At 51.1% G+C, this 14,281-nt stretch overlaps 3 protein-coding genes across 3 annotated transcripts; 1 reads left to right on the forward strand and 2 right to left on the reverse strand.

Moving 5' to 3' along the window:
• The first annotated feature begins 3,446 nt into the window (after positions 1 to 3,446).
• On the forward strand, positions 3,447 to 3,996 carry BO85DRAFT_449905 (uncharacterized protein). The gene has a single exon (XM_025660264.1). The coding sequence runs from the start codon at positions 3,753 to 3,755 to the stop codon at positions 3,924 to 3,926; it is 174 nt and encodes a 57-aa protein (XP_025515098.1). The 5' UTR covers positions 3,447 to 3,752; the 3' UTR covers positions 3,927 to 3,996.
• A 3,655-nt stretch (positions 3,997 to 7,651) lies between these two features.
• BO85DRAFT_449907 (thioredoxin-like protein 1) lies at positions 7,652 to 9,399 on the reverse strand. The gene is made up of 3 exons (XM_025660265.1): positions 9,248 to 9,399; positions 8,963 to 9,110; positions 7,652 to 8,891 (listed from the first exon to the last, which is right to left on the reverse strand). The coding sequence occupies exons 1-3, from the start codon at positions 9,324 to 9,326 to the stop codon at positions 8,120 to 8,122; spliced, it is 999 nt and encodes a 332-aa protein (XP_025515099.1). The 5' UTR covers positions 9,327 to 9,399; the 3' UTR covers positions 7,652 to 8,119.
• A 658-nt stretch (positions 9,400 to 10,057) lies between these two features.
• On the reverse strand, positions 10,058 to 12,543 carry BO85DRAFT_459912 (heme peroxidase; the record flags this gene model as incomplete). The annotated part of the gene is made up of 3 exons (XM_025661684.1): positions 10,058 to 10,652; positions 11,381 to 12,114; positions 12,187 to 12,543. The coding sequence occupies 3 exons, from the start codon at positions 12,541 to 12,543 to the stop codon at positions 10,058 to 10,060; spliced, it is 1,686 nt and encodes a 561-aa protein (XP_025515100.1).
• Positions 12,544 to 14,281: the final 1,738 nt, after the last annotated feature.

Consider the following 14,281-nt stretch of genomic DNA (forward strand, 5'->3'; position numbering starts at 1 on the left):
ATATGACTATGGAGCATTCAGGAACATTAAGAGAAGTGGGAATATCTATCTATTGCGTCCCTCGGCGTGTGTCTAGCTTCTCGGTAGTACGTAGCCTAGAAATGCTAGAAGTGCGTAGTCTCGAGACTAGAACAATTATCCTACGCTTTAGAAGCGTGCTATATTGCTTGCCACGACCGGTGTAAGTTAAACAATTAGCAAGCAATACGAGGAAGAAGAGGGGGAGGAGGGGGGGGAAGAACTGCCGACTTACCCCTTCAGGCTAGTATGTCCACTGGGTTAATCTATGCATGGAAGCCGTCGAGCTTCGAGAAAACTTACCAAGGAAGCCAAAGCAAGTTCTACCGTCCCAGCTACTGCCTAGTTGAGGTCTAGTGAGGTTGGTTAGGGGACACAACTACTCACTAGAACCCTCCACACGCTACGGAGCTCCAGTGTAGCTCCTTGGAAGGAAAGAGACTCCAGTTCTTCGAAGTTTCTATGCGCTACTTTTCTGCAGACTTACACTGTTTACGAACGGAGTACCGCTTCCAGCAAACACCGAAGGAGGCGGGGTGGGTTGTGGTGGAAAGCGAGAGGCATTCCATCGGCCAGGCCTAGCTAACTAGTAAACTACAGTAGGTCAACAATCGCAGCTAGCTAGCTAGCTAGCTAGGGAGCTATCTACGGAATTCCGTTGACAATGCCGGGGATTTCACTCGAGTTGGTTAACCCACGAAGTGTAAGCAGCGAAGCAGCCCACCCTCCAAAAGATCCAGGATTTGTCCAGTGTATGCCACTAATTAGAATCATACCCAGTAATACTACGGAGTAACTGGTTCTTTTTGGCCCTTCGAGGCAATGCCGCAAGACCCCTGTTGGTCGCCACAAAGTAAACCGTCGCCACAAACAAAGAACCGTTGCAGCAATAGCAACGCAACCACAACCACAACCAACAACAAAGGAAGAGCCGATGCGGGTCCCATCTGGTAGGATTCTAATCGCGCAAAAGAAACGATAGGATCAAACCTGCATAAGCTAATGGAGGCGGTAAATGAAAATCCGTCGTCATCGCCCGTGGTTGACAAATTGATAGCGATAGTCCAAAGTAGCTTCTTTTGTTTTTTTGTTTTTTTATTCTTTTGCACTGTCAAGGCGGTCTCGGTCTAGAAGGGGGAATGAGGATGGCGCATCATCTGTTCTACTATGGTGTACCAGCATGTCCCCATCCCATCCATTCCCATCATGCACCTGCATGTCCTTCAGGACACTTACTCCAGACGACGGTCGTCTATGATCCTCACTATACCCACAACTCTATCATTTCCCGACACCAGTGTTTACCTTACTCCGTACACCGGTGACAGGCAAAACCTCCTCCCCCCTTCTCCATTCGACTCCCGGACTCCACCAGGGCAAGATTACGAAAGATATCTAGACTCGACGGCTGTCTCGCATTATCTATTATGGCGCCGCTTCGGCATGCCACCGACAGTTTAGATGAGTAGTGAAGATGAGCGCCACCGGAAGGCAGCGCATCTTGCCTCTTTGCGACCTCGGCGGTGGGTTTCGAAATGGGGATGGGCGCGCATCCGCGCTGACAGACGGGCGGTAGGGGACTTAGGCCCGTCTTCCGCGCCAGTGGTACCCCGTGTGGGTGGCCACGCAGGTCCTCACGAGTGAGGGAAAAAAAGAAAAAAATTTCTGGTCTCAATTGCGACCGTGCGAGAAGTGTCAATTTGGCGAAGGCCCTTCTCGGATGCGTGGCCCCCCCTTCTTCTCGGGCGAATCAGACTCAGGAAAAAGTCGTGCTGGACAAAGCACTGTGGGATGTCCGGGCTGCTGCGCGTAGCCGGTGGTGGCAGAATGGGGAATCCTGACAGATTCCATGCCGCTTGGATCCGAAACTGGAGGCGAGCAGAGGGGGGGAAAAAAAGGCGAATCACAATGGGTCAGATATGGCACCGTATTCTACCCTCGAATTCCAATAGGTTCCGCGGAGACCGGAAGCAACGGTTATCGGATACCCAGATGTGTACCAAGATTATGGATGGATATCAATGGTTTATACAGTGGCACAAGATCTATGGCGGGTTAAGACTAGCGAACGACAGAGAGCCTGTGAGAGAGCGAAGTGGCCCTTATCGGTACCGGCTTCCCAAGACCACAACACACCATATCTTACGATGTTGCCTTGAACAAGACACGCCGGACAATCCGATTGCGGATCCTCCCAATTAATTACTCCCCGGTACTACTCACCGTACGGCGTATATGCTGAACCATTGAAACTGCAGCGCATCATGCGACGCCGATAAGTCACTACTATTACTGGAACGATTCTCAAGCAGGAAGGTGATTATATACTTCAGGCACCATGATCGCCTGATATATAGTTGTCGTACAACCGCCGTGGGGGGAATGATTGACGGTTGATCGCGTGAACAAATGACTTCGATGCGACACACGTAGCGATCAAATCATTGCCATCTAATTGGAATTAATGCAACACCCAAAATATGGGCATTGCCCGTTAAGCTCGCTCGAGATCATGCTGGCCTTGGTGGACTGATACGATAAAGTTCAGGCGAACCAATAGTGCAGCGCCTAGTGTGGATGAGGGTTTGACACCATCCAGAGAATTGGAACGGGGGAGGCAGGACTGGAAATTACCCTCGCTGTCAATTTCCAGCACCCAAACCGGTGCGAAACTATCACCGAGCGACCGGGCCTGCCGTGCATCGTGCAGAGTCAGAACCAGCAGATCTTCCATTCCGTGTCTGCTCCATACTACGACTACTACTAATCTACCGGCTGGAGACTGGACCAGCTTTACTACTGTCTCCGGAACGAGTCAAGACGAGCAGTCGAGGGAAGAGTGGCTAATGGGGCTAGACCTAATGTGGCTGGGACTATGGTAATGGACCTCTCCATCCATTAGGGCACCACTACGCCAAACCGAGCAACAGGAATTCCGACGGCAAACTAAACTCCTCTCCGTGGAATACTCTGTTCTTAGTTCTTACAGAATAGTACCGACGTCGAGCGTTTGGTAAAAGCAGTAAGCTCGAAATCTGAAACACACTACGCGGACAGCAATCCTCCAATCACAGCTGGCTTTGTCTAGGCGTGTCTCGGTTTCGTCTTAGTCAGGTCCCCAGAATTCTGACTGAACAGCACTAATCCCATTGCGTATACTAGCACTATGGAGTAGTACTCTGTACTACCAGATACTAGTTGGTACTTGGTAGTCCTCGTTGCCTCCGGAAAGGGGGAGGGGACAGAGCCAAGCCATCTCCGACTGTTTTACTTCTCAGCATCCACTAGTTGGTAGTAGAATGGAGTATATTCTCCGTACGACACTAAAATGACGATAACCTCTCCTAAATCGCCATTAGGGATCTCACCTCATCCCTCATCCTGAAGCCAATCAAATGGCCCCTGACTAAACGGGATAATGCTGTGAAGGTTGCTACGTCATGGGCAGACAAACCTTCTCCATAGCAATCAATTAACGTCGAACATAGTGTCTTTACCTAATGCAACCGAAGTCTTTAGAGGCTTCTTCGAACCTTCGAATCCTCGACACGGGGTGAGCTTGATTTCAGCAATAGCAACCGCCACGTACGATTCTCCAAATTGTGCCACAGTGGTGGCCTCAGAATCCAGGACCCTCACCCTCTCTTTCTCTGTCTATGGTTCCGAATTCCGGCAGACTCCCGAGCCCTTCTATGAACCAAGGATGATGAAGAGGGGTGGTGTTATGATTAACTATGGTTCATACACAGGACTCTGCAACATATTTCCGAGTGATCTCTTTCAGACACGACTCTGGGTCGTTTCGGAAGAAGAATCCACCCCATCATCAGACCATGCCATATGCCAGCTACGCCACAACATTCCCATCCTCGGCAGTAGACCATGGTTTGCAACGTATGCTCGCCTAAGATGCACTCGCCAACAGAGACGAATTTGTTGTCCGTCATGCTCTTGCGCAAAATGGATGCCGTCCGACCGAGTTGAGTAACGGGAACATTTGAGTTAGACGTAGCTGTTAACTATCCAGTTGCCAAGCGGTCCTCGTGTCTGCTGGACGGGCTGGGACTGGCGCAAGTCGGTCTTCGATTGCCGGCATGAAGCTACCGCACTTTTTGCGGGGACTTTCCACCATCACTGCCTGCACTACTGCGTGTTCCACTGCGGACTAAACCAAGTCGGAATTCCATGTCTCTTTTGGCTTTGGGCGTTTTTCGCTTAATTCCTGATCTGGGTGTCTTGGGATACATCAAGTGTGATAGTGATGAGCAGCTACCATCCCGCATTTTTTTATTTTTTTTTCTTTCTTTGTTTACGGTTCATGAGCCAACAGGGATCCAAGACATTACCCCGAGACTACTACAGGGCTGCTAGCTGAGCTTAAACCGTGCCAATCCACGAGTGACTTCGACGTGTTCAACTGCTTCTAAGGCCCATTAGTCCATACCAATTGGGGAAGGTGCGCCCTTTTTCTATGTGTGATTGTCCCATCTCGTGCTGATTCCAATCACAACTGCATGCTCGTCTCGGCACTTCAGAACACTGTCGAACCAGCGGGCAGACGGGAGGACATCCATGTGGCGTGCTCCGTTGAGTGCTGTTCCTGGATTGGTGCAGGGAAGATCATGGACTAAAGTGGCCGATCGCAGCGACCAGTGAATACGACAAACAAATTACCTAGGCCCGACACTGATAAGCTACCAACCTTTTTTTCTGCACGTGCGTATTGATTGAACAGCATCATACTCGGGTGTATCTATGCTGTGGCTACGAATTGCTCCAATCGTGGAGAAACCCGGGAGTGATCCAATGGATGCCAGCGGGGGGAGAGGGACTGATTCGCACCACCAGCCATGGCGAAAATCATGAGTATCTCTTACTCAACCCCATCCCAGCGCTACTCCATCCTGGATCGTGTCGTCGGAGCTTTTGGAGGCATGGGCTCTGAACGGCCACGGACATTGGTTATTCGTCCCGAGCCTAGCCCAGTCGGGTATATAGATAGTATTCCGACCCGTGGTTCCAGCTCGCATTGGGGACGAGGAGAGCTCTTGCGTGTGGGCTCCAGTTGGGATCTTGGTACCGTAGCCGCTCCCAGTATGATGATTGTCCGTGACTCCATTGGAAATGGCGTCACCGGGGAAATTAAGATACGGAAATCACGCAAACAGAGAGGAAGCTCACCGTTCGCCCGAGAAAGCCTGTCTCTAACAAAACTCTCTTTGCGAAGGTTGAGAACGGAGAAATAGTGCGAACCCTCCCGACGGGACAGGCTAATACCACTACCTATCTCTATATTCTTCTGACTAACCAGAGACACATAATCGCCACTTCCAAGACGCCAACATGGGCTATCGAAAATAAAAATGCGGAGAAGCAAATGGTGCGCCATTAAACTTGGCCCTGGAATTAGGGTCCCTTCGGAGCTCACGGCAAGCAAGCTCGAATCATCAACCACCCGACTTACTATATTTGTGCACCGTATACCTGCAATACTGATGATCCCACGAACAGCAATTCTCTAGTCAGAGTGGACCAAAATGCAGATTCCAAAACGACAGCATCCGCCGCACGACGAAAACAGAGATAAGAGCAACATCGGACCCGACACGTCTGATGGAGTAGGTCTCCCACTCTGGTGATCCGGCACCGTCCGCTGGGATGCGATTGGAGGTACCAATCCTCGAAAGGGCAGGTAGCAGGTTTGTGGTTTCCTGTGCACGGAAACTTCCACGCCGACATCGCTAAGCAATTGGGATTGATAACAGAGTCATGCAGATATGGATACAAAGAATTCGAATTTCTGGGTCGCAGGCAAACCTGCGCGGCATAGCGCGAGGCCAAGGTGCCTTCGGGTGAACTTTATCGCAGGAAGGAATTACTTCCATGGCGCGCTACTCCACACTCCGGGCAGCTTCTGCCAGTCGGAAAGCGCTGTCTCACGCTGATACTTCCGGCGGCGACCCAATAGCCCCCTCTGCCTCATGGGTCGCCAGTGTGACTATGCACGGGATAATGAGCATCCATAAAGAGAGAGTGATGCGATTTGTGCGATAGCTGCGTCGACCAGTGTCCCAACATGATCGACGGCCGCCCCAGCCTAGGGCCCAGAAAAGGTCTTGGATTGCCCTCTGCACATTGCACCCTTGCGAGTGGGGGAGAGCGGGCGCAAAGACTGACCACTATCAGTCTCAATCAATCACGACAACAACAGTTACGTGAGGGAATTCGTCTCAGATAAGGTAGGCTTGCGGTTCCTTGGGTCGCAGTGGGATCTCGGTCAGACCAAGCGGATCGCGGTAAGCACTGAACATCCCGAAAAGAACAATGCTCGTTCAGCTGGTTCAGCTTCCTTGGTCAGCCCGCTTCCTCACGGACCGTGCTGAACCAGAGTTTTTTTTTCAACCTCTTCGTTGCCCGGTGGTATCAGCCCCCAAGGTCCTGACGTGAGAGGTGCCCGGGCGCGGCGCGGTGCAGGCTGCAGAATGTGCGAGTGGGATGGAACCATGGGTCCTTTTTGCATAGTTCCTCACGGGTTGGGGCCAAAAAAGGTGGCTCAAACAGTTAATGCATCAGACGATCCATCGGCTGTGATGCTGATTAGCGACGAGGACACGGACATCTGCAGCCTGCAGACACAGCCATCGCGAGAGAAGAAAAAATCTGACATGCACACTACTAATTCAATACTACCAGGTTCCGGCTTACGACGACAATTTGCCCCCAAACCAATGCAGCAGGCGCATCTGCCGTCACTGTATTTAGTTGGTATGTACGGAGTATGCCGGTATTCCTGGACGCGATTGGTTTTAACCGAGCAAGCATCATGCTAGGCGATGATGGCAGTTGAACCCCGACCCTAGTAGATAGGCCCTGGGGCTGGGGTTGGGGCCAGGGCCAGGGCGCAAGGCGCAAACGGATGAGAATCCTTGTTCATCCGAACGCAATCAGCCGGCGAAAAGATTCAACTAAGACGCGCACGACGGAGAGAAAAAAGTACCACGAGTACTCTGTACTACCACTAAGAAACAGCCACGCCGACAGAAGGAGAAACAAGGTAAGCATAAGCAACAAGCAATGCAATAGCAAAGCGGAATATTAGCATAGCACCGGAGTAGCATAGCAATAAGCAAACGATCTTATACCTCCGACAAATACCACCGATAGGTAGAAATTAAATACGCTATGATCCAACCACCACAACAAGGATATCAAATATCAAAACATCAAAATATAAGATAAATCCTGCAGGAAATAAGATATAGGCCTCAGTGGATGAAGTTAAGATCAATCTCCCAGATCAACGGGAGTCAGTCTCTTCCTATCATATATGAAAAACATCCAATAATCTCATCATCGACCTGATATATTATATCAAAAGAAGAAGAAAGAATCAAAATCTTCCACACCGAAAATTTTCACTCCCACCCAAACCCGCTTACTCATCACCCACCCAACCCATCCAGATATGAGAAGAGTGAATGAATGAAATCTCGCTTAACCCGGAACAACAAATCATCCACCTCCCCACCAAACACAACCTATAAATACAACCTCACCCCAGCACCCTTTTAGGATTCTTTTTTCTTCTTTTCTTTCTTCGTGCGGCGACGCAACTATTTTCACCCGTGTTGCCTGGACATCATGCTTCTTCTGTGATGTTGTCAAACCCCAGGTGTCAGTTGCGTCACAGACGAACGGAATTGCACACCGGTTCTTACTTTATTGGTCTTTCTGTTTTCTTTTCCCACTAGGATTAGACCATTTGGTTTGGGATCGGACATTTCTTTTTCATTATCATTATCAGTACTGCTATCATAGATGTATCTGTCTATGGTGGTGGTGTTGTGATTATTTTAGTATAGATTTGTTGGCTGTAGTGTTTTACTGCCCTGCTTTCTGTGCTGGTTATGTGTGGTGCAGATTGTGGTCGGACTAGACTATGGTCAATAGGTTTCGTAGATTATGAATATTATCATTGTCATGAGTTTCAAATGTCTTCTGAGTACTCCGTAGTAGAAATGTAGTGGTTTCTGTACTGCTTTGTTACTCTGTCTAGTGCGTTGCTATCATATATCTACTCCATCCTTGTACTGGTATGTACTCACTCCCCCGGCTCATCACCAATCTTCTCCAACTTACCCATCTCCCTCTTCTCGCCCGCCTCTCCAAAGATCCTCACCCGATCAACCCGCAACTTCTCACTATCCCCATCGCCATCCACGAAGAAAATCACCAACGACGTAACACTCTGGAACTTGACAAACCGCAAATCCACCTTGGCCGTACCCGTCTTGGGATCCCAGTCCTCCGGCTGAATCGTAACCGTCTGCACAGCAGGGATATCGTCCGCCTCGTCGAATCCCAACACATGCGACCGATTCGTATACAACGACACCGTCCGGGGGCGCATCGGCCGCTCATCTTCATCCTCAACCTCCTCCTCTGCTGACGGCGGGAGCGACGTAATCTGCAACGAATGCACCTTCAGCGTAGACTGGAACGGGATGAACAGCATCAACTGCTCGTCTGTATCACTCTCCACCCAATCCGGTGCGGCCCCGGCCTTGCCCTTGGCATTGTTCAGAGAGGATGGCTTCGAGCTATCGAAGAGCGTCTTGGCTGTGCCGAACTCGCTCGCCCGGTTCAGTAGCTCCAGACCCTTGGGGTCGTATTGGTCCGAGATGTCGCTGTAGTTCTTGGGTGCCGGAAGGCCGATCCAGCCCACGCCGCTGCTGGAGCCGGCCTCGTTGCCTTCAGGCGCTTTCTCGGCTTCCGTGGCGAGCTTGCGCACGAGGTCGTTGAGCTCTTTGGCATTGGCGCCGCGGACGGTGGAGGTTGGGCGGCCGCGCTCGAAGAGGACGAAGGTGGGCATACTTGAGCAGTAGTTAGTAGCTGTATTGTAGTTTGCTTGGTCGGGTTTATAGGATGTGGGATAGGCACGTACGCTGTGATCCCATACTGTCTTGCGATGTCTTGGTTCTTGTCAACGTTGATCTTCGTAAAGGTGATCTTGTTCGGGCGTGAGAGCTGTCCGGCTAGCTGCTCGTATGCGGGGGCGATGGCTTTGCATGGTCCGCACCAATCTGCGTAGACTGTGTTTGTTTCTATGAGTTAGTTTGTATCTCTTTGTGAGGTTTGTTTGATTGTAGGAGATGGAGTGACGTTGCGAGTGAATGGACGGTGATGGTGGTGGGGAGGGGAAGGTGGGGGACAGCAGATGGGAGCTCACAGTCGGCGACAACAAAGGTGGAGGAGCTCAATAGAGAGCTGAATTGCTCGCGTGAGTTGATTTGCACGAGTGTCGACATGGTGGAGGTGTGTGTCGCGTAGTGAAGAACGCGAAGGGAGATGGAAGGAGGTTGGCGGTGGTTTGGTGAGCTGCGGTGGTGGTTACTGTTAGGGACTGGAGATATATTGCCGATATGTCATCAACGCCCCCGCCGCCCACCTACAGCAGTAAGTACTACTAAGTATGAGATGTATATGGTGAAGACTTGTCAACTCCAAATATAACTTAATCTAATCGTACCTGTGCTTGGTTATGTATCCGGTAAATTCTATTCTGTAGTCTATAATCTCAACATTTCTCATATCTCATATATCATATCTTGACCCTGGTGGCTCAGGTCTTGATGCAGGCAGACGTGGCGGTGATAGCAACAAAACCAGAAGAAACCATGCTTTACCACGAAGGTATAAGCATCCATGGTGCTGCATCAATCCGCAAGCAGTATCCCAACCTCCCTTGGAAGAATTGACACAGGTCAAAGTGCGACTAGGCCAGCAGCGTCCGCTGCGGCAGGCATCATGGCTCACCACGAGCCTATCCTCGAAGAGTCCTTTGGACGACAGACAGAGTGCGCACCGCACAATGACACTCATGGGCTGATTCTCCATCACTATACCCTGCCAGCCAAGTGCGGGCCACAACGATCGCGACCAAAAGCATCCAACGGGTATACCCCGAGCAATGAATCCATCCATCGACGCTCTAAGGCGACAAACCAAATCAAACATCACACATATCCCACAGCACCACTCAAGTATCCTCCTCATCCCCATCCTCAACAGCAAACAAAACCTTCATCCACAAACTACACCCCCGACAACCCACAACAATCTCCCCGTGCTCCGCCTCCCTCTCCAAATCCTGCTCCGTAACCAAGAACCCCCTCTCATCTCCACACCGACACCCTCGATACCAGAGCGCAGCGTCCGCATCACTCTCGTCGCACGCCAGATCCTCCAGATCAACGACCTCAAGACCCGTATGGAAAACCGTGCCCGTCTTCTCCCGCTCCGCGACCCTTGCGCGATCGAGTCGCAGCGACCGATCGTATTCAGCGCGTAGATATGGATCAGATAGTGTTTTGTATGCGGTTGTAATCTCGTCTATTGTGTAGCGATGCGTCGTGTGCGACGAGGAGTTTGTGTCTGATGTAGGGAGGCTGCTGGTGCTGGTGCTGCTGGTCTGGACATCTTTTGCGATTGCGCCGGGCGCTTTGTCCGGGTGGTGCTTGAGCAGGGCTTTGTGGTAGGCCGCTTTCAGTTGTTGTTTGGAGAGCGCTGTTGGCGTCTCTGTGAAGGGAAGGTTGAGGACTTCGTAGTGGTCTTGGGTGAGGGGGTGGTTGGATCTGGTCATGGTGGGTTGGGTATTGCGGTGCGGCCGATGTAGATGGTTTCTTTTTGCGCGAATAAGTAGGGGGGTTGGTTCCTTCGCCAAGGATAAGTCTAATTCGGTATGCAGTTACTGCTCCATTCAGTCTGGTTTGTATCTTGGAAGATGAAGGCTCTGGTGGGCTCTAGGTTGGTCAGTTGCTTGAGATGCGGCGGTTGGAGTTCGGAGATTGAAAGACTTTCTCGTCGGCTCCGCACCGCCGCCACTTCTTGTGCGCTTCCGGAGTGATGCCGACTCGGCGTGACAACAACCATACATTGTACTACGTGATTGCAATGCCGGACAGATTCCTTTGTTACATTGCAATCGATGGTAAGAAAGCGGATGCCATGCCTTGTGGGTTGAGCGATCAATAATAGGTAATCAGCCGATTCAACTACGCAGTAAAGGTGATATATATACCGCAGCACGTTCGCTAATGAGGTACTACGGCAATTATTACAAGGTATCATCTGAATCTTCAATGGATGGTTTATTGATCTAATCTTCTAGATATTCCCACCCCTGTATGGTTTAATGCCCCGCGGCAGGACATGCCTATCTAAGACGCATGCTATGGTCGTCGAACATCGATCGAGAACATGTCGGATATCAAAATGTGAACAAGAGAAAACAATGCTCCGCAGCTAAAACCCTGAAACAAACCGAACCCAGAATATTCACAAAGACCTGGAGAGTATTTACTCAGAGGTCTTGAAGACATAACGGTCCTCAGTCTTGAAGGGGACACCAAGCTCAAGGAGCTTGACGAACACATTGGAGAAGTCCTTGAAGAAGAGGTCGCTGTCCTTAGCATAGAGCTCGACGTACTTGCGGAACGCCTTGTCCTTGGTCAGGGCAAGATCAGCGGGCATCATCATCAGGGTACCAGTGGTCTTGTCAGTGAACTGCTTGGGGCCGTTCCACTTGCGCTGCTGCCACTTCTCCTCAACCAACAGACGGAAGAACTCGTTGGTGAAGACGGTAGGGCTGAAGTCCCAGGGACCGTCGAAGCCAGAGCGGTCAGTGTGGGCGCGACCAAGGGAGTGAGCTCCAACCAGGGCAACGATCTCCTGGTCGTTGAATCCCATGCGGTAGAAGATGTCACGGATGTGCGACTGCTCCTTGGTGGCGTCGGGGAGACGTCCATCAGGGGTGCAAGCAGCAACGTCCTTGTCCTGACGGCCAGGTCTCCAGGGGATGGCAGGGCCACCAAGCTCCTGGATGGCACAGGCACCAGCCAGGGTCCAGAGGTCGGAGTAGGTGATCCAGGGGAACTGGGCCTTGATGGGCTCCAAGAAGTCTCTGGCGTGCTTGAGACCAGCGTTGGCGCCGTGGTCGGACTCGGGGGCGAATCTCATGGTGGCACCGTTGCTTCCACCAGTGCCAGTCTCCTTGTCGTAGGTACCGCTTGCGTGCCATGCCAGACGGACGAGAACCTATTCAACAACGTGTGTCAGCTTCCCAGGTACTCAATGGCTCAAGCTCATTAGATGGTGAATGTCACTTACGGGTCCATAGCTGCCATCGTCATAGTCGGTCTCGTTGGCCAGACGCTGAGCAACGGCATCGTACACCTTCTGGTAGTCCTCCTTGGTGGGGACAAACTCCTTGGAGCTGACGGAGGCATCACCACCCTTCAGGTAGAAGTAGGCGCCAACACCACCAGCAGCGGCAATACCAGCCCAGAGGAGGCTGTTAGAGGACTTGGCCTCGCCAGCCTCAGAGGCATAGCCGCGGCGAGAGGCAGCACGGAAGCCCTGAGAGGGGAGGGCAAAGCGAGCACTGCGAGCAGCAGGTCTGAAGGAAGAGGTAGCGGGGGTCGAGCGAAGGAAGGCCCGAGAAGCCGTTCTAGCAGCCGATGCCATTGTGAAAGAATGTAAAGGGGAAGGAGACGAATGCTCAGGGGTGAATTGGATGTGATGGTATGACAGAAGTCAGTGGATGGTACACACAGAGGGTGGATGAAGAAACCCAGGGATAGATGGATTACCTCGGGTGTAAGACGGGAGAGAGGAGGAAGGACAGAATAATAAGGTAGGAGGGAGGAGAAGGGAGAGAGGGAGAGAAAGACAGAAGAGGAGACGAAGACAGGGATACTAATAGGCTGCGAATGTTCTCCTCAGCACTTCCAGCGACTTCCTCCACAACGACTTAGTATTATGCCGAGTCCGTTGTCCAGGCACGGCGCACCAATGGCAACACGCAGATTGACGAGCTCTGGGCCGAATCTTTTGAGTCAGCAAGTCACTCTCCGCATTTCAGGCGCCGTGAATCTCTTTAGTCCGCGGGCAACTGTGAGGAGACCAGAATTGGGTGACCCGATCTCCGGCAATTGGACCTGTCCGTGGCAAGATGGCCCTTTTCCCGACCCATGGCTCCAATCTCAGTCTACGAGTCTTTGATTCCTACAGAGTGCCACAGAGCATTGATTGACTGAGCCATTGTTTGGTCGATTGACAGTGATTTGCGTGTTGAGTTGAGAGTTGAGAGGTCAGAGTTCAGAGCTCTCAGGAGGGGCAGCAGCCCATCTCCATGCAACGATCATAACCGATGCGACTAGTCTATCGCTCGTTTCTGGGTCCGCGGGCGGGTCCGTTGCCATATTATTAACAGGAACATTCTCTTTGGCAGAGACTCGCTGGTCTCACCTGCTCTTTGCTCTCTGAGCCGCGGTAAATTCCGGGCCACCCACTGCCTTCTCCCTTCGACGGGTTCCTATTACTAAACCTTTATCCGTCCAGAATCTTCCCATTACTCAGCTCGGGAGTCTGGCTCTTATGATAACTGCTATCAACCCTTCAGAACCATTCTAGAAGTCTGCTGAACAGAGCTCTCTTACAAACACTGCTCCTGATAAAACAACTAGGCTTCGAAGCATATCATTATCAGTTGCTATGGTAACTTTGCGTCCAATATAGTCGGACACTTTGGCGACCGCAAAAAAAATAGCATGCCCGGTCATCAACCATAGCTTCAGCTCCTCTTTGATTGATCTTAAGAGTTGCAGCAACGATCATCCTCAGACAGATAGGACGAGGAGCGACCGGATGCAAGGGGCGTTAACTGGCTCGTACTTTCAGAGGGCGCAAAGCACCCGTTTCAGTAGCACCGGAACATGTTCACTCCCTTCATCGGAATGCTTTCCGTACAAACGAAGAAACACCCATTCCGGTCTTCCAGGTCTACGTACCGCACACCACATATGCACAGCTACAATATAAAAGGTAGAGATAAACTCAGGATGTCCGTCGTAAAAATAGTCCTGCCGTCCGATAAAAGCGAACACCAGGGTGGAGTAGACGCAGCTCTGCTAAAAACTGTTTGGTTTTGATCTTCCACTGAACGAACTTGAAAAAAAAGTATGCCTCTTCGCCATTGAAAAGGCTAGAAGCGCACTGTGTGGTTTTCGTTGTGCTACGAGAAAAGAAAAACGCGAGACCAAAAAAATAAGCAGAAAAGAATAAACAGCTAAATGATGCTGCAAACATTCTGCAGTCATTCCTCTACAGTAAGTGTAGACGCTTCAAGCCAAAGGCATGAGGAGGAATCGTTCATCATATCCCTAAAACCCCTATGGGCTGAGGTTGAAGGCAGGTTGAGTGA

This window comes from Aspergillus piperis, assembly GCF_003184755.1.
Source record: "Aspergillus piperis CBS 112811 unplaced genomic scaffold BO85scaffold_10, whole genome shotgun sequence".
NCBI classification, from domain to species: domain Eukaryota; kingdom Fungi; phylum Ascomycota; class Eurotiomycetes; order Eurotiales; family Aspergillaceae; genus Aspergillus; species Aspergillus piperis.